We start from the raw sequence: 25,137 nt of genomic DNA on the forward strand, positions 1-25,137 counted from the left end.
CCAGAGACATCCCCATTTTTATTCGGGGTGGTGTGCGCTTAGCCTAGATATGCCCTCTAGACCGAGTTCGGGACCTCGGTTTCGAGGTGTCAGTTGAACACACACTCTCAGACGGGGTCCTTTCCCTCACAGAGATTAACGCTGGGGCCAGAAGGGAGATTATCTCTAGTGCAAGAAGGGAGCCCCGGAAAGGTAATGTGCTCCCAGTTTCAAGTGGGAACTTCACTCCGGAGAGCCAGCTACAGTCCCAGGCCCAGACAATGGTTCCCTTCCCGGGGAGACTGCGTTTAACGCCTGCCCAATTCTACCTGGATTATAAAAATCCGCGTGGCTGGCTGGGCGGGCCCTTGGCGTCAGGTTTTACCCCCTTGTTCGCCCCGCCCCTTATACTCCGCCCCTGCTGCGGACGCTGGAGGGCCAGACCGCTTTTCCCGGCATGCATTGCCCGGGACAGGGCAAGTCGGGCGCCAAGCGCCGGGCCGGAGCTGCCTTCCCGGAGTCCTTTGCGCGGCACCTGGCGACAAAATGGCTGCCCGAGGGAGACGGGCGGAGCCTCCGGGCCGGGAGGCGCCGGGCCCCGCGGGCGGCGGCGGCGTCGGGAGCCGATGGGCTGAGTCGGGGCCCGGGACGTCGCCCGAGAGCGGGGACGAGGAAGCGTCGGGCGCGGGTTCTAGCCCAGTGTCGGGCGGTGTGAACTTGTTCGCCAACGACGGCAGCTTCCTGGAGCTGTTCAAGCGGAAGATGGAGGAGGAGCAGCGGCAGCGGCAGGAGGAGCCTCCCCCGGGCCCGCCGCGACCCGACCAGCCTGCTGCCGCCGCTGCCGCCGCGGGCCCTGGGGATCTGAAGAGGAAGAGCGGCCCGGGCCCCACGCTCAGCTTCGTAAGGAGCCGCGGGGGTGGGGGCGGGCGCCAGGGCCTGCCTTGGCAGAGGGAATCGGGGCCCGAGAAAGGGTATCGGGATCCGGGTCCACCCTCCGGCCCCGGTGAGAGGGTCGTCCGGTCGCCCGCTGAGGATCCGGAACCTGGATTCTCGACGAGAGGTCTGGGGGCGGGGGTGGGGACCCCTGAGCCCGCCCGCCCGCGGGGACCGGGAGCCAGGGAATTGCATTCGAAACAGCGCTCCGGGGATGGGGAAATCAGGATACCGGGATTCCTATTTGAGTGGTACTTAAACTTGGGTACTGGGACCATCTCCCACTATGGGGAAGAGGGGCAAATTCAAATCTGGAATCTGAGCTGTGTGGATTGGAGACTCAGAGCTTCCTGTGTGACCTTAGGAAATTTGCTCTATTTCCCTGAGTCTCATTCCTCCAGTGTCCATTTATTGAGCACCATACCTTATGCTGAGCATTGTGCTGGGTGCTGGATGTGCCGTGTTGACCATGACAAGATCCTTGCTTTCCTGGAGTGTCTGGGCTGGCCTACCCTCAATTTTCCCATTTGCAAATATGGTTACCATCGCATCTTGTGATGTGCTGAGGGTTCTGTAAGGCCATCCCGGAGGTTAGTACTGGCTTTGTCTTATAGAAGGGGCTAAACCACCAGTAGCTTTTAGTTGGGAATGAACACCCCTCCCTCCCAAACCCCTTCAGTTTGGCAGCCTGGAGAAATTTTTGGTTGTCAGAATTGGGGGAGGGGTGCTGTTGACATCTCTGAGTAAAGGCTAGAGATGCTGCTCAGCGTTCTACAATGCACAGGATAGCCCCCTGCCCGCAGAAATGATCCAGTTCAAAATGCCACCAGTGTGAGGTCAAGAAATTCTAGGCTAAATAAATGGCAACTATATTGATGATCCACTCTGAGCTTGCTTTGTTTCTGGTATTGAGATGGAATACACGAACGCGCCTGGCTGGCTCAGTCAGTAGAACATGCGACTCTTGATCTCAGGGTCTAGAGTTCAAACCTCATGTTGGGTGTACAGCCTGTTTAAAAAAAAAAAAAAAAAAGACATACTTAAAAGTTTCTTTAGCAACCAAAAGAAAGAAAAAAAAAGGAAAAAAGGGGAGAAATAAAAGAAAAAGTAGCTAATTCACAGCCCAGATATTAATTTTTTCAGAGGTCAAGTCCCTGTGGTGTGGAGAAAAGTGTTGACTTGAGAGTAACAGACTGGAGGTCAGGTCTTAGCGCTAACAGTGTGATTTTGGGCAAGTGATCTAACTTCTCTAAGCCTCATTTTCTTCATTGTTAAAAGTGAGTGGGGATAGTCCCAGCAGCACAGGTTACTTGATGCCTGGTGGAGGGGTAGAGATGGGATGAAGCCTGTGAAGACTGTTGCTGCCTGTGGACACAAAGTGCTCAGTGGGTGGGAGAAGGAGGACTAGGATGAGGTCTGGGGTGAGATTTACGTTGGTGGAAGAGAGTGTGTCAGGACCTAGGTTCTTGGCTTGGTGTAAGAACCAGAGGTGGAGGCTGAGTGACCCTTTGTGATTGGGAGTAGCAGTAGTTGTCACTGATTCTTTTCTTTTCTTCACCAAGGGGCACTCTTAAACAGGCCAGGTTTGGTGCAGGGGAGACAGTGTCATTTGGTGGGTAAGGATACTGCTCTGTGGCTTGGACCCATCTGACCCTGAATCTAGTTCCATTGTTTGCTGCCAACCAGGAATAGGCCCTCTTCCTTCTCAAAGGTGTTCCCTCATCTACAAAATGGGGATGGTTGTAACCTTCCTCTTAGGGCAGCTGTGAAAGTGAAGGATGATACATCGAAAGTACTTGGCACAGAGCTTAGCATACAGTGAGTGCTCAGTAAAGGGAACTGTTGCTGCCTCTGTGGTCCCTGCTAGGGGAGGGTGAGGGTTCGGACTGGAGAGAGAGGACAGCCTGTGGGGGGGGGTTCTTGCTTTTGGGGAGGGCAGCCCAGGGGCCCACGACTGCCAGGGCATCATGGGCCCAGGGCAGGCGCTAAGAATCGCGTGTGCTCCTCTCTGATTGCTGCGCAGGTTGGCCGGCTGGCGGAGCTGGGCGCGGCGTCGGGACGGGCCACCGGGCCGGGCTAGGAAGGTGTAGTGGGCCTCAGCGCCGCCAAGGGCGGGCCCGACTCCTGTAACCGTTGCAGTCTTCTGTCCCTTCACCCAGGTGGGCAAGCGCAGAGGCGGAAACAAACTAGCCCTCAAGACGGGAATAGTAGCCAAGAAGCAGAAGACGGAGGATGAGGTGAGCAGGCTGGCTGTGGGGCCCCCCCCCCGCAGCACCTTTCCCTTCCAGCCTTAGCCTGGCTGCTGAGCCCTTTCCCTCTCTGTCCAGCTCCCGGGGCCTTGGATGCAGGGACTGGGTGGGGGAGGAGGCTTTCAATGGGATCCCCAGAAAAACTGAGTCTGCATATCTTTACCTTGAACCCAGGACCTTAAGGGTAATGCAGGGTGTGTGTGGGGGGGGGGTCAGCTGTCTCAGGACAGTCCTGACCCTAGTTCCTGGCCGCCTTGGTATCCCCTTGCAACCCCTATATGCCCCCCTCCCCACCCACAGGTATTAACAAGTAAAGGTGACGCGTGGGCCAAGTACATGGCAGAGGTGAAAAAGTACAAAGCCCATCAGTGTGGCGATGACGATAAAACTCGGCCCCTGGTGAAATGACCCCCTTCCCCCGCCTGCCTATGGCCTGGGACTCTCTGCGATGTACATAACTATTTAATGCAGCGGCAGCGGCGGCAGCCTTTCCCCCCAAGGACTTCTACACAGAAGGAAATCGAGACGCTTTCCGCAGCCGCGGATGATTCTCCAGGACTCTTTTTTACCTTGAGCACTTGCCTCCTGAGACTTATAGAACAGTGGTTTACTGTCCCCTCTCCTCCCACCTCCTCGCTCTCTCTGGCTCTTTCTGTCTTCCTCACCCCAACCCCACCCCACCCCTCCTTAGCCATCACTTCTGGGAAGTAAAGAACTTGACTTAGTTCCGGAGCTGTGTGCTTGGTTTGCCTTCTTTGTTCTCCACCCAAAGCACTCCCTCCTCCCATTGCCTGGTTCTACCCCTGGTCCTGGGTCTTGATTGGTGAGGGGTTTATTTGGGGGTGTGGGGCAGACAGGGGTGCATCCCCTCCTGTTGGTGATGAGACTCTCCTCAGGACCCATTTGCCCCTACCCCTGACAGAGCCCCAGTGTTGCTGCTCATGCTCAGGCCCCATCACAGCCCCATTTGGCCGGGCCAGAACTGTCCATTTCTTCATTCAGCTGACACTTGATGAATGCCTACTGTGTGCCTGTGCTCTTCTGGACCTTGGGGTCATAAGAGTGAAAAGAACAGACCATGTACACTCCCTGCCCTTCTGGAAGGAAACGAACAAAAAGGGGAAGCCATTTTGGGAGGTGACTGGGAAGAAATACAGGGTAGAAGCTAGGGGAAAGTTGTCTATTTGCCCTGACATCTGATCTGAGTCCTTAGGGAGGTGAGGAAGCAGGTGGGAGGGAACAGCCAGTGTAAAAACAGGTGGGAGAACGGGTGGCCTTTGTGGAGAGCTTCAAGGTGGCCCATATAACTGGACCTAAAGAGGATAGGGTGTGGATTATATACACAGCCTTGTATGTTGGGTCAGGATTTGGGACTTCATTCTTGGTAAGAGGAAGTCTTCGTTGTTGCGGGGGCAGTATGAGCTAAAGAGCAATAGGTTATGGGTTCTCTGTCTTAACAGGCCCCCTCTGGCTGCTGGGGCAGAACTTGGAGATGAGGCTGGGCCATGATTTGGCGGGGGAGGTGGTAGAGTGTGGGCGGTTGAGGTGAGGAGGGCTGGGATCTGGATTTGGTGGGGTTGCGCTTGCAGCCTCTCCAGTGAGACTCGGTTGACCCCACCCTTGTGTATAATATATGATCAGAAGGAGCACAAACACCACCTTGCAGAACATGATTATTGACATGTCAGGGGACGGGGTGTTTAAGGGAAGCCTGACTTCCCTAGTGCCCCTTTAGTGCTCCTTATACTTCTGGGCCGTCCTGGAAACTGCCTAACTGCCTGTTCCTCCACTGAGCCCACAAATGTTTTAAGAGGTCCTTGCCTCCCAAATCTCCCTTCTCAAACCTTCTAGACTTGGAGCCACATGTGGGTCCCCCAGTCATGGGCTCACCTCCCAGACCTTCCCATGCAGGAATGCCGAGCAGCTTGCCACCCCTGCTCATCCCAGATTCAGGCTCCCATCCCTGTCCATCAGGAGGATCATGGTGGCCATGAGGTACCTGAGACCCGAGTAGGCAGAGGGAGGACAGATGAGGTAATATGGTACCCACCTGGCCTCAGACTGCCACCTCCGGCCTATGGGAAATTGGGTGGGGCATTCCAAATACTAAGCACCAAAACAGGCGAAACTCCTTGTTCCAGTGGGACTAACATTCTAGTTGAGGAAGCAAACAGGAAACAAAATAGAACACAGAACACATCAAACGGTTATACATTCTATGGGAGGGGGAGGTATGAAAGGGGAACTAAGATCAATGGGAGAGACGGCAATTTTAAGTTGATCAGGGATGGCCTCCTTAAGAAGGTAACACTTCTCCTAAGTTCTGAAGGCATTAAAGATGATCCTTGGAGGTATTCAAGGCCAAAGGAACACGTACAAAGACCCTGAGCTGAAAGATGGCCTGGCTTGTTAAAGAGAAAAGCATAAGCAGGCTTTGGAACAGGAGACCTGCCCCTCTCATTTCTCGCTAATACACTTAGGCTTGTCTGATTTAATATTTTCTACATTGGCTCAAAGTTCTCTCCCTCCTACTTTGGGAATGGTGAACTGGCCCAGGTGTAACTTTAGCCTTGGGGATGTAGTGTTGGGGGAGGGGACATAGGCAGCTAATGTGCCACCCTTACCTCCTTCCTCAAAGGCACCAGCAGCCGCTGGATCTTTAAAAAGAAACACAAGTGGGAGAAGTAGGTCGCCCCTGCAGCAGCTCAGCCTCTTTTCTGGAGTGTCAGGAGGCAGGAGGAGCTGATGGAGTCCCAGCGTCCCCCTTCACTACATTCACCAGTCCTGACCCGGGGAAAGTCTGAAGGGGAGGACAATCGAATTCAGGGTTTGGTGAGTGGCACGGCTGCGGCTTCAAACTATTCTGGTGCCTGTTGGTTGGCGTGATCTTGGGTAAGTAACAGCCTTTCTGTGTTTTAAGTTCTTCATGTCTAAAACGGGTAAGGGTGTGTCGGTGGCTCATTCGGTTAAGTGTCTGTCTTCAGCTCAGGTCACGATCCCAGGGTCCAGGGATAGAGCCCCACATCGGGCTCCGTGCTCAGCAGGGAGTCTGCTTCTCCTCCCTCTCCCTTTGTGTACTCTCTCTCTCTCTCACCTTCTTAAATAAATAAATAATAGGGGTAGAATACGGAAGCATCTCTACAGTCAAGTTCTAAAATAACGGCAATATTGAAGTCAACATTAACCCTGACATTATTTAAAACAGCTGTCATTGTTTTTCCAAGTGAAGCAATTGGCTTGGGTTGGGGGACCTGTTTGAGAAATGGTGACCTTTAAAGGTGGGTGCCTTGTGAAGAGATGCTCGGACCGGGAGGCTGTTGTAAACGGAGAGGACTTTGTCTCCCATCTCAGATTCACGGTTGGGCACCGGCTCCTTGATTTTTTTTTTTTTTTTTTTTTTTTTTTTTGTACTGAGCGCTTCTAGTTTGGAGTAAGTTTGCTGTGTACAGGGCTGTTAAGATAGGCAGTAAAGTAGGTGCTTAAGAAATAGGGATATGAAGTGCTTGGCTGTCTCAGTCGGTAGAGCATGTAACTCTTGATCTTAGGGCCGTGAGTTCAAGCCTCACACTGGGCATGGAGCCTACTTAAAAAACAAAAGTAAAGTAAAAGAAATGGGGGAAAAGCCTGGATTCGGAACTTAAATCCACTAGCTGGGAGTAGGAAGAAAGACTTTTGTTATTATACGAAGGCTAGTATCGTGGACCACAAAGACAGCAGGGGTCTCTTTATTCTGCCTGACTCTTCGCTCCCGAGGCTTGCGCAGGACCACTGGAAACTTGACACATAAACAGGAGACGGTGAGCATTAAATTCTCTCGCTCATCTCCAGCCCTCTTACCATCTGACCCTTATCTGGGGCAACTCCCAACCCTGAGCAGAAAACTCCATTAGCACCCCCTCCCGAAACTTCCAGTCCCAGTCCCTCAATATCACTCTTCCTTCAGCTCAACGCCCACCTTGAGCAGGGAGGTGGGCCGGGGGTGGGGGGGGCGGGGGGGGGGGGCGTTTCTCCGAACCACAAGGTTTTGAGCCACAGCCAGAATCCATAGGCACGGTGACGCGGGCGCACGGTGAGACGGGATTTGTAGTTCCAGCTCCGCAGGGTGTGCGCGGGAAGGCCATTGCGCATGCGTGAGAGGCCGCTTTCTGCACGTGTCTCTCCACCGGGTTTCGGTTTTAATAGGTAAAACCCGATTACACCTTTAGTAAGTCTCCGACTGGCGTTAGGCGCCAGCCGACCCTTCCCAAGTCTGGAAGGCCCCAGTACTAGCTGGAAAGGGAGGACTTAGGTACCTTTTTTCCATAAATGAACAAAGGAGCACGGACTTTGGCTAAGGGGAAGTTGGCTGAGAAACCAGTCCCCTTCCTTCAGGCTGGACCAAAAACTGACCTGCTACTCCTGGAGCCAAAAAGTTCCTCAAGGCAGGGCTGGGTTGTCCTTGGAGATTAGAGGCCTAGTTGATTAAAATCAGTAAATATTGGCTTAGGGCGTGGCTGAATACAATGAAAGGATGGCCTTGAGACTCCCAGGGTAAAAGCCAAGTTTTCAAAGAACAGTTTGCAGCGGGCCTGGTAATGCTTAACTTGGTGATCTCTAACCCAGCAAACTAGGCTTAAGCCCATTTGACTAGCCGGGAAACTAAGACTCCCGAGTGGCCCTAGGTTGCCTCTTCTTCTTCTTCTTCTTCTTTTTTTTTTTTTTTTTTGGTTGCCTATCTGTTTATCAGCCTGGCCAGGAGATGGGGAAACCGAGGGCCCAGTGTCTCTAGCTTCTCCCTCGTCTGCTGCTCCACTCTTAAAAGAGGTGCCCTACTTTGTTCTTAGATGGCGCAAGGATTACCATGTCTTTCACCATGAACCTGCCCTTCCCTAAATTTCCTGGTCTGTTTCAGTTCATTCAGCTTCAGGTAGGGAAAGAGGTTAGGCCTTTCACTTCAGCGTTGATTCATTTCGTTTAGAATTTTATATCCTTGTGGGTTTTTCTCCTATCCTTGTAAAAAGTATCAAACAGTACTGGAAAATAAATACACAAAATGTGGCTGAGGCTTCTGCAGGAACGCAGCCTATCTTAGGAACTCCTTTTGAGTGGCTTAGTCCTTCCTTTGTGTCTGGGGGTCTAATATTCACGCTAGGCTCAGGAATTCCCTCCGATCTTTCCTTGAGAACACCTACTGTGCTATTCTCAGGAATCTTCTGGATGCGCGGGGAAAGGCCCAGTTCTATTCGTAGAGGAGGGGGTGAAAGGCACAACTGGCTGTGGCCGAGAGGTTCACGGGCCCACCAAATACCGAAAGTCCCACGCGCCACCAAACTCAGCTCCTAGCAAGGAAGCGGCTGTCTGGCAGGCGTGAGAGACGCTGAGAAAACGAGACGCTGGGAAGACCGAACGGCCAGAGAGGCCAGGCGAGCCACCAACACTTCGGTCACGTGACCCGGCCTCGGCGGGGCCTGGGTCTCCCCCGTGCCGGGCCACGTGTTACGGCTGTGCCTTTCGATTGGCTCGGCTGAGTCAATTTGAACGGCGTACGGAAGCCGCCGTGGTTCATCCACGGCCGCGTTTTTTTTTCATTCCCTCTCTTTGGCTCCCTCCTTCCGCGGGAGTCTCAGGAGAAGCCGCAGCGCACGGCGCCGCTGCTGCCACCCGGGGCCGGGTAAGTGGGCCTTACCCGAAGTCCGACCGGCTGAGCCCGGGCTTGCGTTGACCCTCCCGGGGCTCTGGATCTGCGTCGCGCGCGGCCCGGCCGTCGGAGCCGCGCCTGACCGGGAAAGGCCGAGAACCTGGTTTGGGCCCCATTCGCTAGGCAGTAAGAACGGGCTGGGGCGGGGGAGGGGGAAACCGAGCTGGGGCTAGGGGGCGGGGCCTTGGAGCCGGGCGAGACCCTGGTGCTTCGAGAATCGGGCCAGTGGGGAGGCTGGGGTCGGGCTGGAGGGGATCTGGGGGAAGCGCCTTAGAGCCTGATTGGGGAACGTCGCGAGGATCGGGTGTGTGTGTGTGGGGGGGGGGTATTTCGACAGGGCTTTGGTTGGATCTGGTTGGATGAGGTCTCATTGAAAAGTTGGGGGTCTTCTTGGACCCTGAGAAGGAGGGTCGTCGGACTTGGTTCCAGATGGCTTTCCTAGGTCTGACTTCGAGGCGTCGCTAGGATCCGTTGAGGGGAGTGCTCCAGGAGGTGTTCGGCCAGGCCTAACTAGGGAAGCTGCAGAGATCCGAAGAAGTGGGTTTCGACTTCGAGGTGGTGGGGGCCTTGTCCAAACTTGATTCGGGGAAACAACAGAGATCTGCCAGCAGGAGTTAGTGCTGACTAGGGCAGGAGGTGGTGGTGGTGGGGAGACTTGGCCAGACCTGATTGGGGAAAGCGACAGGGACCTGTCCAGGGGTCATCTTTCACAGGGTGGCGGGTTTGGCAGGCTCTCATTCCGAGAGGCAACTAGGACCTGTCCGGGGATTGCTTCGGACTCGATTAAGGGGAATCTCTGGATGGAGTCTGGCTAGGCCAAAAAGAGGAGCGTCTGGCAACTGGCTCCGTTTGGAGGAACGGATTAGGGGAGGTGGCAGAAATCGGGACGACTGGAGTACCTTGGGACCGTGCATCTGGGAGGCTCAGGGGCCAGACCGAGGCGGAGGAGGTGCCTGGGATCTGGCGGAGCTTGAGGGCTGGCTTTCGGAAGAAGAGGGCACTTTGGGGACCGTGTCTGGACCAGGGAGATCGCGGGGACAGGGGCGCTATCGCGGTCTGGAGCAGGGCCACTGGATGGAGAGGTGGCTGGGGCCTTGCCTGGCGGCCGTGAGGCTGGCGGAAGCCTTAACGCCCGCAGCCGGAGGAGGCGGCATGGGCCGCCCTGGGACAAAGGCTCCGTGCTAGGCCGGATGAGGCCCCACTGGCCCCCGCCACCGCCTCCCTCCGCCCGCTTCCAGATTCCCTCACCTGCGCTCCCGAGCCCAAGACTGTGCGGTCGTGGATGGCGCAGCTGGCGGGGACCCCGCACTTGGGCCGGTGTGGATCGGCAGCCTCCGCCTGTCCGCCGAGGGCGCTCCCGTCGCGCTGCCGCTGCAGCCACCTCCACGGGGGCTCAGCCCGGGTCTCACACGGGGCCCCTGGGACCCAGTGCTGACCCCTGGCCCCTACCCCCGCAGCTCACCTTGCGCCATGGACTGGCAGCCAGATGAGCAGGGTCTGCAGCAGGTCCTGCAGCTGCTCAAGGACTCGCAGTCGCCCAACACAGCCACGCAGCGCATCGTGCAGGACGTATCCTTCCTTCCTTCCGGGTCTAGGGGGAACAGGGCAGACATCTGCAGCCCCTGGAGGCCAGGGGAAAGGGCTTGACTCCCTAATTCCCAAGTTCACAGACTCTCTTAGGGCAGGAGCTAGCTGTGGCAGAGAATTAGGGATTAGAATTCTTGGGTCCCATCTCTAGAGGAAATGTGGCCCTGTGGGGGAGGGGGCTGGCACTTAGTTTTTGCTTAGGTTTGTGGTTACCATTTCTTTTTCCCAGGCGATGCATAGTTAAACTTAATAAGTTAAAGTTTAAGGTATTTAAACTATCAGCAAGTTTTACTTGAAAACATAGATTCCCTTCTTTTTTAAAAAAGCAGGCAACATGGACTGTTTATGAGCAGGACTGAGTAACTGCTGCCTCGGTTGGACCGAGTGGCTCTGGCAACCCTCTTCTGCTCCAGCCAGGTCTGAGAGAGTGGATGGGAAGCTGAGGCGTGCTCTCCCACTGGCCTGCTGACTCCCACCCGCCTGGTGATACTGGTGTGCCTGCAGCGCTGTACTGTTCTGGCCCGGGGCTTGACGGGTGGGTCTCAGGAGCTGTCTGCCTGGTCCCAGTGATCAGAAGGACTTTTGGCTACACGACAGTAAGGGAACCCACCTGGGGAAGGCCCTTGTCTCCCAAGTCCCTTAACAACCTGGCAGAAACTCAAACAACTGAACCAGTTTCCCGACTTCAACAACTACCTGATCTTTGTCCTGACCAGACTTAAGTCAGAAGGTATGCTCTCAGTGCCCTCCCCCGGACTCCGGTGGGACCCCTCTTTCTCCTCCGTGCTCCCCTGACCCTCTGCCTTCCTGCCTCAGATGAGCCAACTCGTTCCCTCAGCGGTCTCATCCTTAAGAACAATGTGAAGGCACATTACCAGAGCTTTCCGCCCCCCGTGGCCGACTTCATCAAGCAGGAGTGCCTGAACAACATTGGCGATGCCTCCTCGCTCATCCGAGCGACCATAGGTGAGAGCGGGTGGCACCCCGAGTTCTTACTCCCAGGAAAGGAGCTTTTCAGTGTGTTAAGGGCATCGATTCACTGGCTGTTCCAGTACATGGTGGGTGGTAGTGCTGTTGGTGTTGCCATTTTTCAGAGGAGGACACTGAGGCACAGAGGTGTTAAGGGCCTTATTTGGTGAGTAGCAGAGCTCAGAAGCAACCAGCGCTGGTCTGTGCTCTGAACCACTCCCTCCCAAGACAGCCGTTGTTCCCACTCTGGAGGCGGTCACTCAATATCCAGGATTCTTTTTAGATCCTGAGGGTGTAGCACACTCGGAAGACAAGGGCATGCTCCCCACCCCCTCCTGTGGAGTTCATGTTTTCAGCTAGTTCTCACCAGTAATGATGGGGTGAAATGGAAGTTTGGTTTGTGTTTGGACCATCCTGACCCCCAGGAGGGCTGCCTGAGCAAGATAACAGGACAACTGAGGGGGCGCCTGGGTGGGTTAGCGGGTTAAGCCTCTGCCTTCCGCTCAGTTCATGATCTCAGGCTCCTGGGATTGAGCCCCACATCAGGTTCTCTGCTCAGTGGAGAGCCTGCTTCCTCTTCTCTCTCTGCTTGCCTACTGTGATCTCTCTCTCTCTGTCAAATAAATAAATAAAATCTTTAAAAAAAAAAAAAAAGGACATCTGAGAATTCTCCAGCAATTTTACCTCCCGCCACTTGGCTACTGAGAAACACCAGCCCAGCTCTTTGTTACTGACTTGCTTCTTTTCTCACCTTTACTGAGGTGTAGTTGACATATAGCCGACTTCTGTTTTTATTGTTTAGATTAATGTCAACTTTTAAAAGTTGTCTTTAGAAGAAAGTTCTATATGACTTTTAAAAGAAAAGACATTTACTTGCAGTAAAGGGAACACAATGTTAAAAATGTGCAGTAAAGACAGAAAAATAGTATTAAGTTTGAGCCAGATACTGTCTTGCTAGAAGTCCTGATCTTGGGGCCTGCTACCCATAGGCCTGATGACACCCCCTGTGAGGCCAGCAGAAGGATCTGGACTTACCAAGTTTACTGCGTAGCTAGGTTCTGCTCTGAGTGTTTGAATTAAGGTATTGAAACTTCAGTAGCCCTAGGAGCGTGTGCTTTTATCCGCCAGTGAGCCACAGAGAGGTTGGGCCATGTGGCCAAGGTCGCACAGGAAGGGATGGGACTGGGACTGGGCCTGCATTCCCAAGTCCTCACAGTCTCCCTGGTGCAGGTAACATCTTCCCTAGCAGAAGCAGGAGGCAGGGTCATCTGGAGGGATGGTGGGGCAGAGTTATCCCTGCTGGGAAAACACTGCCACCTCCTGGCTTCTAGTACCCTCTCTGCACTGCTCTCACCCTACTTCAGCTCGGCTGCCTCTTGGCCCTCGCTCTGTGCATACCTATTGCAGGCTGCCCGTGGGCCTCTGCAAGTCTCCCCAGGGCTTTACGGGCTGCCACAACCTGCGCCTGTCCCCTCTCAGCCCTCACCACCTCCCTCTGCCCGCCCCCACCTCCGCCCTCTGGCTCCTCACCCATCTTGGAGCGCACCTGGCCTGCCCTTGCCCCAGGCCTTTTGCGCACCTGCCTTTCCCTCTGCCTGGGCTGCAGGATGCTCTTGCCCCGGGGAATTGGATCGCTCCTTCCTCGTCTCTTTTAGGTCTTTGCTCCAATGGCAAGGTATCACCTTGGGTGAGGCCTGTTCTAGCCACCCATTTTTAAAATGGGGCGACTGGCTGATTTGGTCAGAGGAGCCTGAGACTCTCGATCTTGGGATCATAAGTTCAAGCCCCATGCTGGGTGTAGAGATTACTGAAAAAATAAAAACATAAATAAACTTAAAAAAAAAAATTGCCACCCTCAACCTCAGCCGTTGCCTGTGTCTTTTCTGCTTTACTACGCACCCCCCTTAGCTTTCGGCGCCTAGCCTCCCAGGTCTTTTGCTGATTGATTTTTATATTTGTTAACTTTTTAAAAAAGAGATTATATATATGTATATATATACATACATATATATGTATGTATATGTATATATGTATATGCACATACATATATATATATATAATTAAAAGATTTTACTTATTTATTTGACAGATGGAGATCACAAGTAGGCAGAGAAGCAGGCAGAGAGCCCCATGTGGGGCTCCATCCCAGGACCCTGGGATCATGACCTGAGCCAAAGGCAGAGGCTTTAACCCACTGAGCCACCCAGGCACCCCAAGATTTTATTTATTTTTTTGACAGAGACACAGCGAGAGGGAACAGAAGTAGGGGGTGTGGGAGAGGGAGAAGCAGGCTTCCTGCCGAGCAGGGAGCCGATGCGGGGCTCGATCCCAGCACACTGGGATCATGACCTGAGCTGAAGGCAGACGCTTAATGACTGAGCCACCCAGGTGCCCCTTGCTGATTTATTTTTACCTTGAAACCTCTCTCACTAGATAGCTCCCAATAGCAGGGATTTTGCCTTTAGTTCTGTGCTGCATCCCAGAGCCTGCAGCGGAGCTGGCTTACAGCTCAGAGGACCTCGAATGGAGTGGGTAGGGCTTCTGGGGGACTGCACACAGAAAGCCTGTGAGCCCGAGAAGCGAGTGCGCGGCGGGCCCGCACCCAGCACCCATCCTGAGGCAGCGTCCTCTCCCGGCTGCCGCAGGCATTCTCATCACCACCATCGCTTCCAAGGGCGAGCTGCAGATGTGGCCTGAGCTGCTGCCCCAGCTGTGCAACCTCCTCAACTCGGAGGATTATAACACCTGTGAGGTAGGTGACCAGCTGTGGCCCACCTGGGTGGGAGCTGGGACGGACCGGGGTTCACAGCTGTTTGCCTACTCCTCTCCGCTCAGGGAGCCTTCGGAGCCCTGCAGAAGATCTGCGAAGACTCATCTGAGCTCCTGGACAGTGATGCCCTCAACAGGCCGCTCAACATCATGATCCCCAAGTTCTTACAGTTCTTCAAGCATTGCAGCCCAAAGATCCGGTGAGTTCGACTCCCCGGGGCTCCCGGGGCGGGAGGGGTCTGGAGGGGGCGTGGTCTGGAGGGGGCGTGGTCAGGGTTGACCCAGGTGCCCGCTTCCTGCCAGGTCCCATGCCATCGCCTGCGTGAACCAGTTCATCATGGACCGGGCCCAGGCGCTGATGGACAACATCGACACGTTCATCGAGGTGGGCTGCCGGGCTGGGAGTGAGCAGGGCAAGGGCCGAGCGCCATGCTGTCGCTGATCCCACCTTCCCTGCAGCACCTGTTCGCCCTGGCTGTGGACGATGACCCTGAGGTGCGGAAGAACGTGTGCCGTGCCCTGGTGATGCTGCTAGAAGTTCGGATTGACAGGCTCATCCCCCACATGCACAGCATTATCCAGGTGAGCCCTGCCAGGCAGGTGCACACGTGCTGGGGGGCAGGCGGGTTGGGGGAGGCACCCCTGGCTGGACCGGGCCTTAGCCTTTCTCCCACTCTGCCCTAGTACATGCTGCAGAGGACCCAGGACCATGATGAGAACGTGGCCCTGGAGGCCTGTGAGTTCTGGCTGACGCTGGCCGAGCAGCCCATCTGCAAGGAAGTCCTGGCCTCCCACCTGGTCCAGTGAGTGCCACTCCTGCCCTCTGCCCCACCTCAGCCTCTGTCCCTTGCTGTGCTCTGCCTTCCCTCTGGTTATCCCCTGTGTTACCCTCAGTCTGTGTTCTCTATCTCTCTTTACTTTCTATCCCTGCGTATGTTTATTTAGCAAGTATGGTAGTTTTTAATGACTTAGAAATTAGGTAAGTTACAGGTGAAAAAAATGAAGTTGACAGAGGCTTCAGGTATAGCTGGATCCAGGTGCTCAAAGGATGTAAAAGACGTCAATATGGTCTCCGATCTACACACTCTGTGTTGTCTTTGTCATCAGGCCCGACCTTCCTCCTTTGTAGTGTTGTGGCTTTCTGCTACCTTCAAGCTTAGGGACCTCAGAGGAAAGAAATTCTGTCTCAGCTAGTATCTGCAGCACAAGTCTTAGGGCTGACCCTCCTTGACTAACTTGGATCACTTGCCTATCGCCAAGTCATGAATCAAAGTTTCCAGTCCCCAGGTGCATGGGGTCCAGCTGGGGAGACTGGCTGCCCTGCCTCTTTGCTTGTTTGACGTGGCCCATCCCGGGGAAGAGCCTTAAGTCCTCCTTGCCTTACAGTATGCTAGGGAGCAGCCACTGTCCTAAGCTTTTTGGTGTATTCAGAGGTCTAGAATTCCCTGAGTGGCCAGGTCTGGGTCAGGAACCCTCTTGTGGAGCCAGGAGTGGTGTCCACTTTGTCTCAGTCCCAGCCGCTAAAACTAGGTCAGGATAATACCCCTAAGTTCCATACACTGCTTCTTGGCTCGATGCTTCCCCCTTGATGAGCAGCGTCTCTCCCAACAGGTTGATCCCCATCCTGGTGAATGGGATGAAATACTCAGAAATCGACATCATTCTGCTCAAGGTCAGTCAGGGCCCACTGTCGGGCATGCACGGGCAGGTGAGGGCCGGGGCATTGAGGCTGGGGGCCCCGCTGGTGCTTAGTGGTCTGCCCGGCCCCACAGGGGGACGTGGAGGAGGACGAGGCAGTCCCTGACAGCGAGCAGGACATCAAGCCACGTTTCCATAAGTCCCGCACAGTGACACTGCCCCATGAGGCTGAGCGGCCCGATGGCTCGGAGGACGCAGAGGACGATGATGATGACGATGCTTTGTCTGACTGGAATCTGAGTGCGTGGCCCGGCCTGTGGGGGCTGGGTGGGTGGGGGAGGGCAGCAAGCCCAGGGGCTGCCTCTCTCGGGAGGTGATGAGAGGCCTACTCAGAGCAGATGGTGAAGGTGCTCACATGATCTCTGATCCTGGGGCTACAGTCTCGGAGGCTGGCAGCCTGTCCAAAAGGGCTTCCCTGAACCTGCCTCCTCATCTCCCCTCCCGTCCCAGGGAAGTGCTCGGCAGCTGCGCTGGACGTCCTGGCCAATGTCTTCCGGGAGGAGCTGCTGCCCCACCTACTCCCCCTGCTCAAGGGACTCCTCTTCCACCCTGAGTGGGTGGTCAAAGAGTCAGGCATCCTGGTGCTGGGCGCCATCGCTGAGGGTGAGTGCCCCGCTGGTTGGTGTGGGAGGGCCTGACCCCGAGCCCTGTGCTGGCACGGCACTCCGGAGCTGGCCCGGGCCGGGCTGTGCTGTGTAGCCGTGGGGCCCGGCTGAGCCCGGCTGAGCCCACCTGCAGGTTCTTTCTCTCTCTCAGAGGCCTGCTCAGTCCCCGCCAAACAGCTCTGGGACAGAAATCTTCCCCTCCGCCTCTGGGCCTGAATGGAACCCCCGGGCGCCCTCCAAAATAAATAAAATTTTAAAAATTTATTTTTTTATTATTATTTTTTAAAAGATTTTATTTATTTATTTGACAGAGATCACAAGTAGGCAGAGAGGCAGGCAGGGGGAGGGGGAAAGCAGGCTTCCTCCTGAGCAGAGAGCCCGATGCCAGGCTTGATCCCAGGACCCTGAGATCATGACCTGAGCCAAAGGCAGAGGCTTTAGCTCACTGCACCACCCAGGCGCCCCATATTGCTTAAGTTTAACAAAAAAAAAAAATAGGGGGGCGCCTGGGTGGCTCAGTGGGTTAAACCTCTGCCTTCGGCTCAGGTCATGGTCTCAGGGTCCTGGGATCGAGCCCCGCATCGGGCTCTCTGCTACAGCGGTGAGCCTGCTTCCCCCTCTCTCTGCCTGCCTCTCTGCCTACTTGTGATTTCTCTCTCTCTCTGTCAAATAAATAAATAAAATCTTAAAAAAAAAAAAAAAATAGGGACGCCTGGGTGGCTCAGTTGGTTAAGCAGCTGCCTTCGGCTCAGGTCATGATCCCAGCATCCTGGGATCGAGTCCCACATCGGGCTCCTTGCTCATCGGGGAGCCTGCTTCTCCCTCTGCCTGCCATTCTGTCTGCCTGTGCTTGCGCTCTCTCTCTCTCTCTCTCTGACAAATAAATAAATAAAATCTTTAAAAAAAAAAATAAATAAAGGAAAGAGGCGCCTGCATGGCTCAGTTGATCGAGCATCTGACTCTTGATCTCAGCTCAGGCCTTAATCTCAGGGCTGTGAGTTCAAACCCTGCACTAGGCTCCAAGCTGGGCATGCAGCCTACTTAAAAAAATAAAATGAAAAAATAATTTTTTTTTTAAGATTTCTATTTATTTATTTGACAGAGAGAGACACCACGAGAGAGGGAACACAAGCAGGGGGAGTGGGAGAGGGAGAAGCAGGGTTCCCGCTGAGCAGAAAGCCCGATGTGGGGCTTGATCCCAGAACCCTGGGATCATGACCTGAGCTGAAGGCAGAGGCTTAATGACTGAGCCACTCAGGTGCCCCCCAAAATAAATAAAATTTTAAAAATTGAAAGAAAAGTACATTCCATCCATGTTGGTCACTGTGCTGCCTGGCCATCTGTGAATCCGTGAGTGACCATGCCAGGGTGGCGCCGACGGAGGGGAAAGGCAGATTCGGATGCCGCCTCCCACCCTGGCTTTCCCAGCCTCGGCGTCCCCCGCGTTAGGTGCTGCTGAGCTCTGCCCAGGAGGGTGGCTGTGGCTGGCTCCAGTGGGGCTCAGGCTTGCCCTCATGCCCGTCCCTGTAGGCTGCATGCAGGGCATGGTGCCCTACCTGCCTGAGCTGATCCCGCACCTCATCCAGTGCCTGTCGGACAAGAAGGCCCTGGTCCGCTCCATTGCCTGCTGGACGCTGAGCCGCTACGCCCACTGGGTGGTCAGCCAGCCCCCCGACATGCACCTCAAGCCCCTGATGACAGAGCTGCTCAAGCGTATCCTGGATGGCAACAAGAGGGTGCAGGAGGCGGCCTGCAGGTGACCCTCGACCCCCGGCCCCCTCGGCCCCCGCCCCTGCCCCACCAGCTGCCTTCTGGGAAGTGATGACACTCGTGATCTTGACATCATGCTGATTTCTTACGTATTCGTACTGTCTGATCCCAAGGGCATCCCTTTCCCCTCCCGTCCCCCACAGGCCCAGCCCCACCTGTGGCCGTCCACTAAATCCCTTCCCTACTCCAGTGCCTTTGCCACCCTGGAGGAGGAGGCCTGCACGGAGCTGGTACCCTACCTCAGCTATATCCTGGACACCCTTGTCTTCGCCTTCGGCAAGTACCAGCACAAGAACCTGCTCATCCTCTACGATGCTATCGGCACCCTGGCTGACTCCGTGGGCCACCACCTCAACCAGCCGGTGAGACCCCACAGCATCTCCCTCTCTCAAGCCCTGTGCTCCTCTGCTGCCAGTGGGACATGGCCGTGACCTCAACAGGCAGACAGACCTGGCCCCCGCCCTCGCCCTGCTCTCAGTCTAGTGGGGGAGACAGAGAGTTATGAGACAGTGTGGTAAGTGCTGTGCTAGGGAAGCTCAGGGGCCTGCAGGAACCAGGAGGGGCTGACCCTGGCTCCGAGGGGGCGGAGTGGGGCGGGTGGGGCATGGACAGTGAGAAGGGAGCCGCTGAGCTGGCCCTGGAGGTCTGGCTGGATGGCAGGGCCTCATAGGGCCCCCTGAGCCACAGCAAGGAGCTCAGATCTCATCGCTCAGGCAGTAGGTGCCTCTGAGTCACAGGGAGCCCTGCTGGTGCCAGGCTGCCCCTCCTACCCAGGAAGCCCCAACTTCATGCTTCCTCTCCAGGAATACATCCAGAAGCTGATGCCTCCGCTGATCCAGAAGTGGAACGAGCTCAAGGATGAAGACAAGGACCTTTTCCCTCTGTTGGAGGTGGGTGGGCTCCTGGCTGGCTCCCAAAGCCCCGCCCCATTCTTCCCGAATTCACCTCTCCTGCCCTCCTCCCGAACAGTGCCTGTCGTCGGTGGCCACTGCCCTGCAGAGCGGCTTCCTGCCCTACTGCGAGCCCGTCTACCAGCGCTGCGTCACCCTGGTGCAGAAGACTCTGGCCCAGGCCATGGTGAGCATTCCACTGCCCCTCCGCTCCTCTGCGGCTACCCTGGCCCCGGCCCACTCCCCTTACGTGCCCGGCCGCCCCGTCTTTGCCCAGATGTACACCCAGCACCCTGAGCAGTACGAGGCGCCCGACAAGGACTTCATGATCGTGGCGCTGGACCTGCTCAGCGGCCTGGCCGAGGGCCTGGGCGGCCACGTGGAACAGCTGGTGGCCCGCAGCAACATCATGACGCTGCTGTTCCAGTGCATGCAGGTGGGTGGCCCCTCACCCCCACCCCGTGAGCCCGCTGGCGGCGGGGCAGGCCTCTTGTGGTGACGCGAGGCCCTGGGGTGCCGAGCGGACATCTGGAGGAGGGGACCCACAGGGGAGAAACATGCTTGTCTTTATTTTAAAAAGTGATTCAAATAAGGCATGACTCAAATCTCATTGAATAAGCTAATGACAGAGAAAATTAAAAAGAAAAATGAGAGGCGCCTGGCCGGCTCAGTCGGTAGAGCACGTGACTCTTGATCTCAGTCAGGGTTATGAGTTCTAGCCCCACGCTGGGCAAGGACATGACATAAAAAAAAAGTGGAAGAAATACAAAAGCAGAAGCTCCCCTAGCTCTATACATACGCACGCCCGGTGTGTCAGGGTGGGCAGTGGCTAGGACTGCTCCCTGCCTAGTGGTACCCTGAGCGAGGCAGGGGTATACTGTGGTTCAGTGTGCCCTAAGTCCCAGCTTTACAGATGGGGCCCGTGATGGGAAGTGACAGGGTCAGGCTGTGCCCCAGGGACTGCTCCCCCAGCTGCTCTACCCTGAGGGACTAGTCAGGACCCCAGCTGGTTGGGGGGCACAGAGCCTTGCCACACTGACCCTTCTCTGACCCCCGCCCCCAGGACTCCATGCCTGAGGTCCGGCAGAGCTCCTTCGCCCTCCTGGGAGATCTCACCAAAGCCTGCTTCATCCACGTCAAGCCCTGTATCGGTAGGACGCCCCTCTTTTCATGACCCCATGACCCCAACTCTGGCCTCAAGTGATGAAGAAATGACTTTGGGAGGACAGTGACCAAACTGGGTCGTATTCGTACTGTCTGATGGGGTCAACCGGGCCGGGTCCAGGAGCTCGCCCTGGCTGGCCCTCCTGCTGAGCACTCCTCCTCCTCTCCACCAGCCGAGTTCATGCCCATCCTGGGCACCAACCTGAACCCTGAGTTCATCTCTGTCTGCAACAATGCCACCTGGGCCATCGGTGAGATCTGCATGCAGATGGGTGAGTCCCTGGCAGTCCCCGCCCCTCACTCCTCCGTGGCCTGTTCCCCGCGGGGCGCTGGACCTGGGCTCGGCCTGACAGGTCCACATAAGAGAGCCCTGGGGCTTCTTGAGTGCCTCTGTGGTGGGGCGTGCAAGGAGACTTCTCTGAGTCCATTTCCTCCGGCATCCTGGCCGGATGGCTGAAAGGGCACCCGTGGTTGGTTTTTCCAAAGAGGCTGAATGGGCAGTGGGTTCTGTTTGGACTGTTGGTGGCCTCCCGCCCTGTGCAGTTGGCTGAAGGACCCACTGTGATTGCTGGGGAGATTGTGGCCATGTCCTCCCTCCCCCTCCCCCCACAGGGAATCTGTGGGTAATGGTGGCCTGACCCTGGTGTTGAACAGTAGCTCCAAGGAAGCTTCTGGTGTTTGGAAGGTGTGGGTCCGTCCCTGGATGGTCATGGGTCCTGAGCGGGGCACCAGCTGGAGAATGTTCTTTGTCCCCTCGCTGGTTGCAGTTGGCCAGTGTCTGGGTGCAGCTGGGGATAAGCAGGGGTGCTGTGGGCTCCGTGGGGCTCTGACTGACGGGTCCCCCAGGGGCGGAGATGCAGCCCTACGTGCAGATGGTCCTCAACAACCTGGTGGAGATCATCAACCGGCCCAACACACCCAAGACGCTGCTAGAAAACACAGGTGGGCACCAGGCCTGAGCAGTTGCCGTTCCCTTTCCTGGACTCGGGCTGCCCGGCGGGGAGGGTACCGGTGAAGAGACTTTGGGAAAGAACCAGGGATGGTGTCTGGGAAGACCCGAGAGGGGGTTCTGGAAGAGCTCCAGGGAAGATGCTGGGCTCATCGGGGGAGACCCTGGTGGGGCCTATTCCCTTGGGGCCCACGGGGCGGGGCTGGTGCCTCGTGCCAGAGGCCCCGCCACGTACCGTCCCGGGGCCGCTCGGGGTTGCAGGTCGCCTGACGAGTCCCTCTGCCATTCCAGCCATCACCATCGGCCGCCTGGGCTACGTGTGCCCACAGGAGGTGGCCCCCATGCTGCAGCAGTTCATCCGGCCCTGGTGTGTGACACCCCATCCCTCCCGTGTCCCCTCCCCCAACCCAAGTGGGGCCTGCGTCGGGCGGCTTGGGCAGCAGGGCGGGTGGGGCGGGCCTGACCCGTTCCCAGGCCTGTGTCCGCCCCCGGATTCCCGTCCCAGCCACATTGCCTGCCGAACCCCCCGCTCCACCCACCACCACCCGCCACCCCGACCCCACTGCCCCCCACAGATGCCCATCCTGCCCCAGCCCCGCCAGCTGACTGCCTGCCGCTCACCTCCCCCACAGGTGCACGTCCCTCAGGAATATCAGGGACAACGAGGAGAAGGACTCAGCCTTCCGAGGCATCTGCATGATGATAGGCGTCAACCCCGGGGGCGTCGTGCAGGTCGGGGCCGCCGGGCTCAGAGGGAAGGCGCTGGGGCTGGGCTCGGGCGGCCCCTCACACAGGACCTGTCACGTTTCAGGACTTTATTTTCTTCTGCGACGCTGTAGCCTCCTGGGTGAGCCCGAAGGACGACCTTCGGGACATGTTTTATAAGGTGAACTCCTGCTTAGCCTTGATGTTGTCCTGGGAGGCAGCGGGCGGTGGGGTGGGGGGAGGGAGGGGGAGCCTCCCGGGGGAGAGGCTGCCTTCAGAGGGCTCTGCTGCGGGGCACACCTCACCTCCTGCTTCCCTGCAGATTCTCCACGGCTTCAAAGACCAAGTTGGGGAGGAGAACTGGCAGCAGTTCTCAGAGCAGTTCCCGCCTCTGCTCAAGGAGAGGCTGGCTGCCTTCTATGGGGTCTAGACGAGCATCACGACCGCCAGGTGAGGAGGCCGCATGCCGGGGGGCCGTTGGTGTTGGGTGGGGGGGTGTAGAGCGCAGGCCCTGACCCCCGCCTCTCCCCACAGGTTTCTGTCTGCGTCGTTGGAGGGGTTGCTGGGGAGCGCGCTGCGTCCAGAAGTCGCCGTGCCCTGGTCGAGGGGGGTTAGGGAGGAGTGAGCGGGACCCAAATCCAGACGCCTTCCCCGTCCACCTACCTGCCATGGGTGTGTGTGTGGCCTGCCGGCCAGCGGGCAGGTGGGTGGGGTCTCCACACTCATCCTACAAATGGGAGGGGGGGGGACTTCATGGCAGCAAGGGCCCTTTGCTCTCCATCGGGGTCACCTCAGGCAGCCCATGTGGGCCAGCCTCGCGGGAGGGAAGATTCAACACGGCCGACCAAATCCGGCTTAGGATGAGGCGAGGGGAAAGCAGGCGGGGAGGGGGGTCCTTGTAGAGACACGTCCACTCACATGTGCACACGTGGACACACGCATGTGCGGCGCCACAGCCAGCCGGGCTGGGCCAGCCGCCCCACCATTTCCCCGACTGCATGGAGACAGTAGAATTAGTGAACCCCTGAGTTAACCCGTAAGGCCTTCCGTGTAACCTGCATCTAGAGTTTAAGAAGCTTCTGCTGTTTTGCCGGAATTGGTGATTGGGGAGGGCTGGGTGGGTTGGGGGCCTCCGCTGGGACCCTGGGGCGGGGGACAAGGACGGCCATCTCTGGGCCGCGCAAGTCAGCACGCGCACGCTTGGGACCTGCTCCGCACACTTCCTGCCAGCTCTGTGGCAGCCGCAGCCTGTGTGTCCCCCATCCTTGCTCTGTCCCAGCCAGAAGAGCGGGGGACTGCCAGAGGGGCTGGGTCTGGCCAGAGGCTGCCCTTTCTCCCCCCCCCACCCCAACCCACCACCACCACCACTGTGCCCCAGTGACTTTTGAAGACACTGGGCCAGGGTCTTTTTCCTGAAGGGAGCTGGGGGCAGCCAGAGCTGCTGATCCCTACCCCTGCATCTCTCCATAAGCAAGTTGGTTTCAAGGGCAGCCCATTTCTCTGTGCTTTTGAGAGCCCTCCTCTCAGGTTCCAGCCTGAGTTTTAACTTGAGGGCTGGGGCTGGGCCATTTAATCCATGGGATCAGGGATGAAAGCTTATGTTCTAGCAAGAAGGAAATCGAGCCCTTTGGAGGAGGAGAACGTGGTCCACCTCTTGACCCCACTCTGTCCCTGGGGCTTCCTGTTCATCAACAGCTCCCTGTGGGCTAGAAGACCCCATGGACAGTGATTCTAGAGGACCTTCTGGGATGGGCTGGGGATGCAGTCACCATGTGGGAGGCACCCCTAGAGAGGGGCCATGGTTACTTCCCAGTTGGCCTCAAAACTGAACCGGGCCCTGCAGCCCCTTTACTGTTTTCCTTTTTCTCCTCCCCTACTTTTACTTTACTGGGGGGCCTTTTGGGGGTCGTGTGGGGCTTTGACTGGATTCCTACATCCCGGGGCTTGTTCTGTTCATCCCTACAGGGCCCTGGACCCAACCCCATCATAGCCCTTTGTCTTTCCTAGACAAGGTTGGGCCCTGCCTCTATTCCGAGGGGCACTTGGTGCACATTCCATTAACTCCGCTGGCTTCCCTACCCTGTGAAACTCCAGCAGGTCTCTGGAAGCCATTTGTTTAAAAAAAGAAAAAGAAAATTAGGTACCATTTAATTTTCTGGTAATCCAGTTCTTTGGAGCATCCTCTGCTGGGTCTTGGGGTGTGTGGATGGATTGGGTGTCTGATGGGATTGATGACCCCTTCTCCACCCAGGATGGGGCGCTCCAGCCACCTTCAGGGAAGGGGAGCCTGGTTCTAGTTTTCTTTCTTTTCTTCTTCCTCTTCTTTTTCTTCTTCTTCTTCTTTTTTTTTTAAGGAAACTATTTAATTTTTTTATTTATTTTTGGTTGATTTTTGCACAACGAAGTTTCAGCTTCTCAACCCTCTCCCCTGCCCAGGGCTGCGGACCCTGACTGGCCTCGATCTGCAGTCCCTCTTTGTCCCACATCCCTCCTTCCCCCTCACCCTCTTCCTCCTACGGGCTCCAGGGTCTGTCCATTTGTTACTGTGCTGTGCTGGGGATTGGCGCCGAGGTGGCGTGAGATTCCACTTGTGTAGAACTTTGTTGAGTAAAGATCAGTTTCTTGTGAAACCCTTGGTCTCTATCTGGCCTCCTGTATGCTTGGCTTTGGCAGTAGAGAAAAGATGTGGAGCGGGGCTTGGAATGTCTTAGAAATGGGGATGCACAGGACTCAGGAAATAATTCGGGAGGAAGGAAATAAGTGTTACCCAGGCACATTTCTTGGGATCCCAAGCCTCTCACTTTTCTTCCCAGTAAAATGGGAAGGTGAATGTGAAGGAAAAAGATTAGATGTGGTAACATACACGTGTGGTGTCCCCTGGAATGGAATTACAGCTCACGGAATGTCTTGAGCTCAGTTTAAAAGGGAGCCATTAGTGTTAACAGCCCAGGTTCAAGATCCCATCGCCTTACACTAAATTAAGGGGCAGTCTTGTGGCACCCTCATCTTTGGTTAGCCTCGCAACTCTGGGTCACTGGGCAGGTTGGACAGTTTTGTAGGAAGCTAAGCTTGGCACTTGGCCTGTGGGAGGTGTAGTAAGTGTGAGCGGCATTACAGAGGCAAATGAGAATTGCTAAGTTCTTGGGACACACAGCCTCAGTAAAATCTTGCTGCTACTTCAACCTTGCCAAAG

General features: G+C 56.2%; 2 protein-coding genes and 1 non-coding gene across 9 annotated transcripts; all 3 read left to right on the forward strand.

Annotated features, from left to right (window-relative positions):
- Positions 1 to 448: 448 nt before the first annotated feature.
- On the forward strand, positions 449 to 3,893 carry TRIR (telomerase RNA component interacting RNase). Of its 2 annotated transcripts, XM_047701409.1 has the most exons (3): positions 468 to 879; positions 3,072 to 3,149; positions 3,462 to 3,893. In XM_047701409.1, exons 1-3 carry the CDS (start codon positions 526 to 528, stop codon positions 3,567 to 3,569), a joined length of 540 nt encoding a protein of 179 aa, XP_047557365.1. In that variant the 5' UTR covers positions 468 to 525; the 3' UTR covers positions 3,570 to 3,893. The 2 variants fall into 2 exon arrangements, with proteins under 2 accessions (XP_047557375.1, XP_047557365.1); XM_047701419.1 differs by lacking the exon at positions 3,462 to 3,893 and having other exon boundaries at positions 449 to 856; positions 3,072 to 3,148.
- A 4,091-nt stretch (positions 3,894 to 7,984) lies between these two features.
- TNPO2 (transportin 2) lies at positions 7,985 to 24,574 on the forward strand. Of its 6 annotated transcripts, none has more exons than XM_047701286.1 (25): positions 7,985 to 8,067; positions 10,296 to 10,407; positions 11,080 to 11,155; positions 11,242 to 11,391; positions 14,040 to 14,146; positions 14,230 to 14,363; positions 14,467 to 14,548; positions 14,623 to 14,745; positions 14,848 to 14,966; positions 15,775 to 15,835; positions 15,936 to 16,101; positions 16,312 to 16,464; positions 17,997 to 18,222; positions 18,427 to 18,598; positions 19,040 to 19,126; positions 19,206 to 19,313; positions 19,404 to 19,562; positions 20,190 to 20,277; positions 20,464 to 20,562; positions 21,137 to 21,232; positions 21,501 to 21,606; positions 21,872 to 21,971; positions 22,051 to 22,125; positions 22,267 to 22,394; positions 22,479 to 24,574. In XM_047701286.1, exons 2-24 carry the CDS (start codon positions 10,309 to 10,311, stop codon positions 22,372 to 22,374), a joined length of 2,694 nt encoding a protein of 897 aa, XP_047557242.1. In that variant the 5' UTR covers positions 7,985 to 8,067; positions 10,296 to 10,308; the 3' UTR covers positions 22,375 to 22,394; positions 22,479 to 24,574. The 6 variants fall into 6 exon arrangements, with proteins under 6 accessions (XP_047557242.1, XP_047557231.1, XP_047557267.1 ...); XM_047701275.1 differs by lacking the exon at positions 7,985 to 8,067 and adding an exon at positions 8,658 to 8,811; XM_047701311.1 differs by lacking the exon at positions 7,985 to 8,067 and adding an exon at positions 8,658 to 8,811 and having other exon boundaries at positions 21,531 to 21,606; positions 22,267 to 22,368.
- Positions 18,279 to 18,347, forward strand: LOC125090188 (small nucleolar RNA SNORD41). The gene has a single exon (XR_007124233.1). It is a non-coding gene; the product is annotated as a small nucleolar RNA SNORD41 (small nucleolar RNA).
- Positions 24,575 to 25,137: the final 563 nt, after the last annotated feature.

Source organism: Lutra lutra, chromosome 1 (genome assembly GCF_902655055.1).
Source record: "Lutra lutra chromosome 1, mLutLut1.2, whole genome shotgun sequence".
In the NCBI taxonomy this organism is placed as follows: Eukaryota; Metazoa; Chordata; class Mammalia; order Carnivora; family Mustelidae; genus Lutra; species Lutra lutra.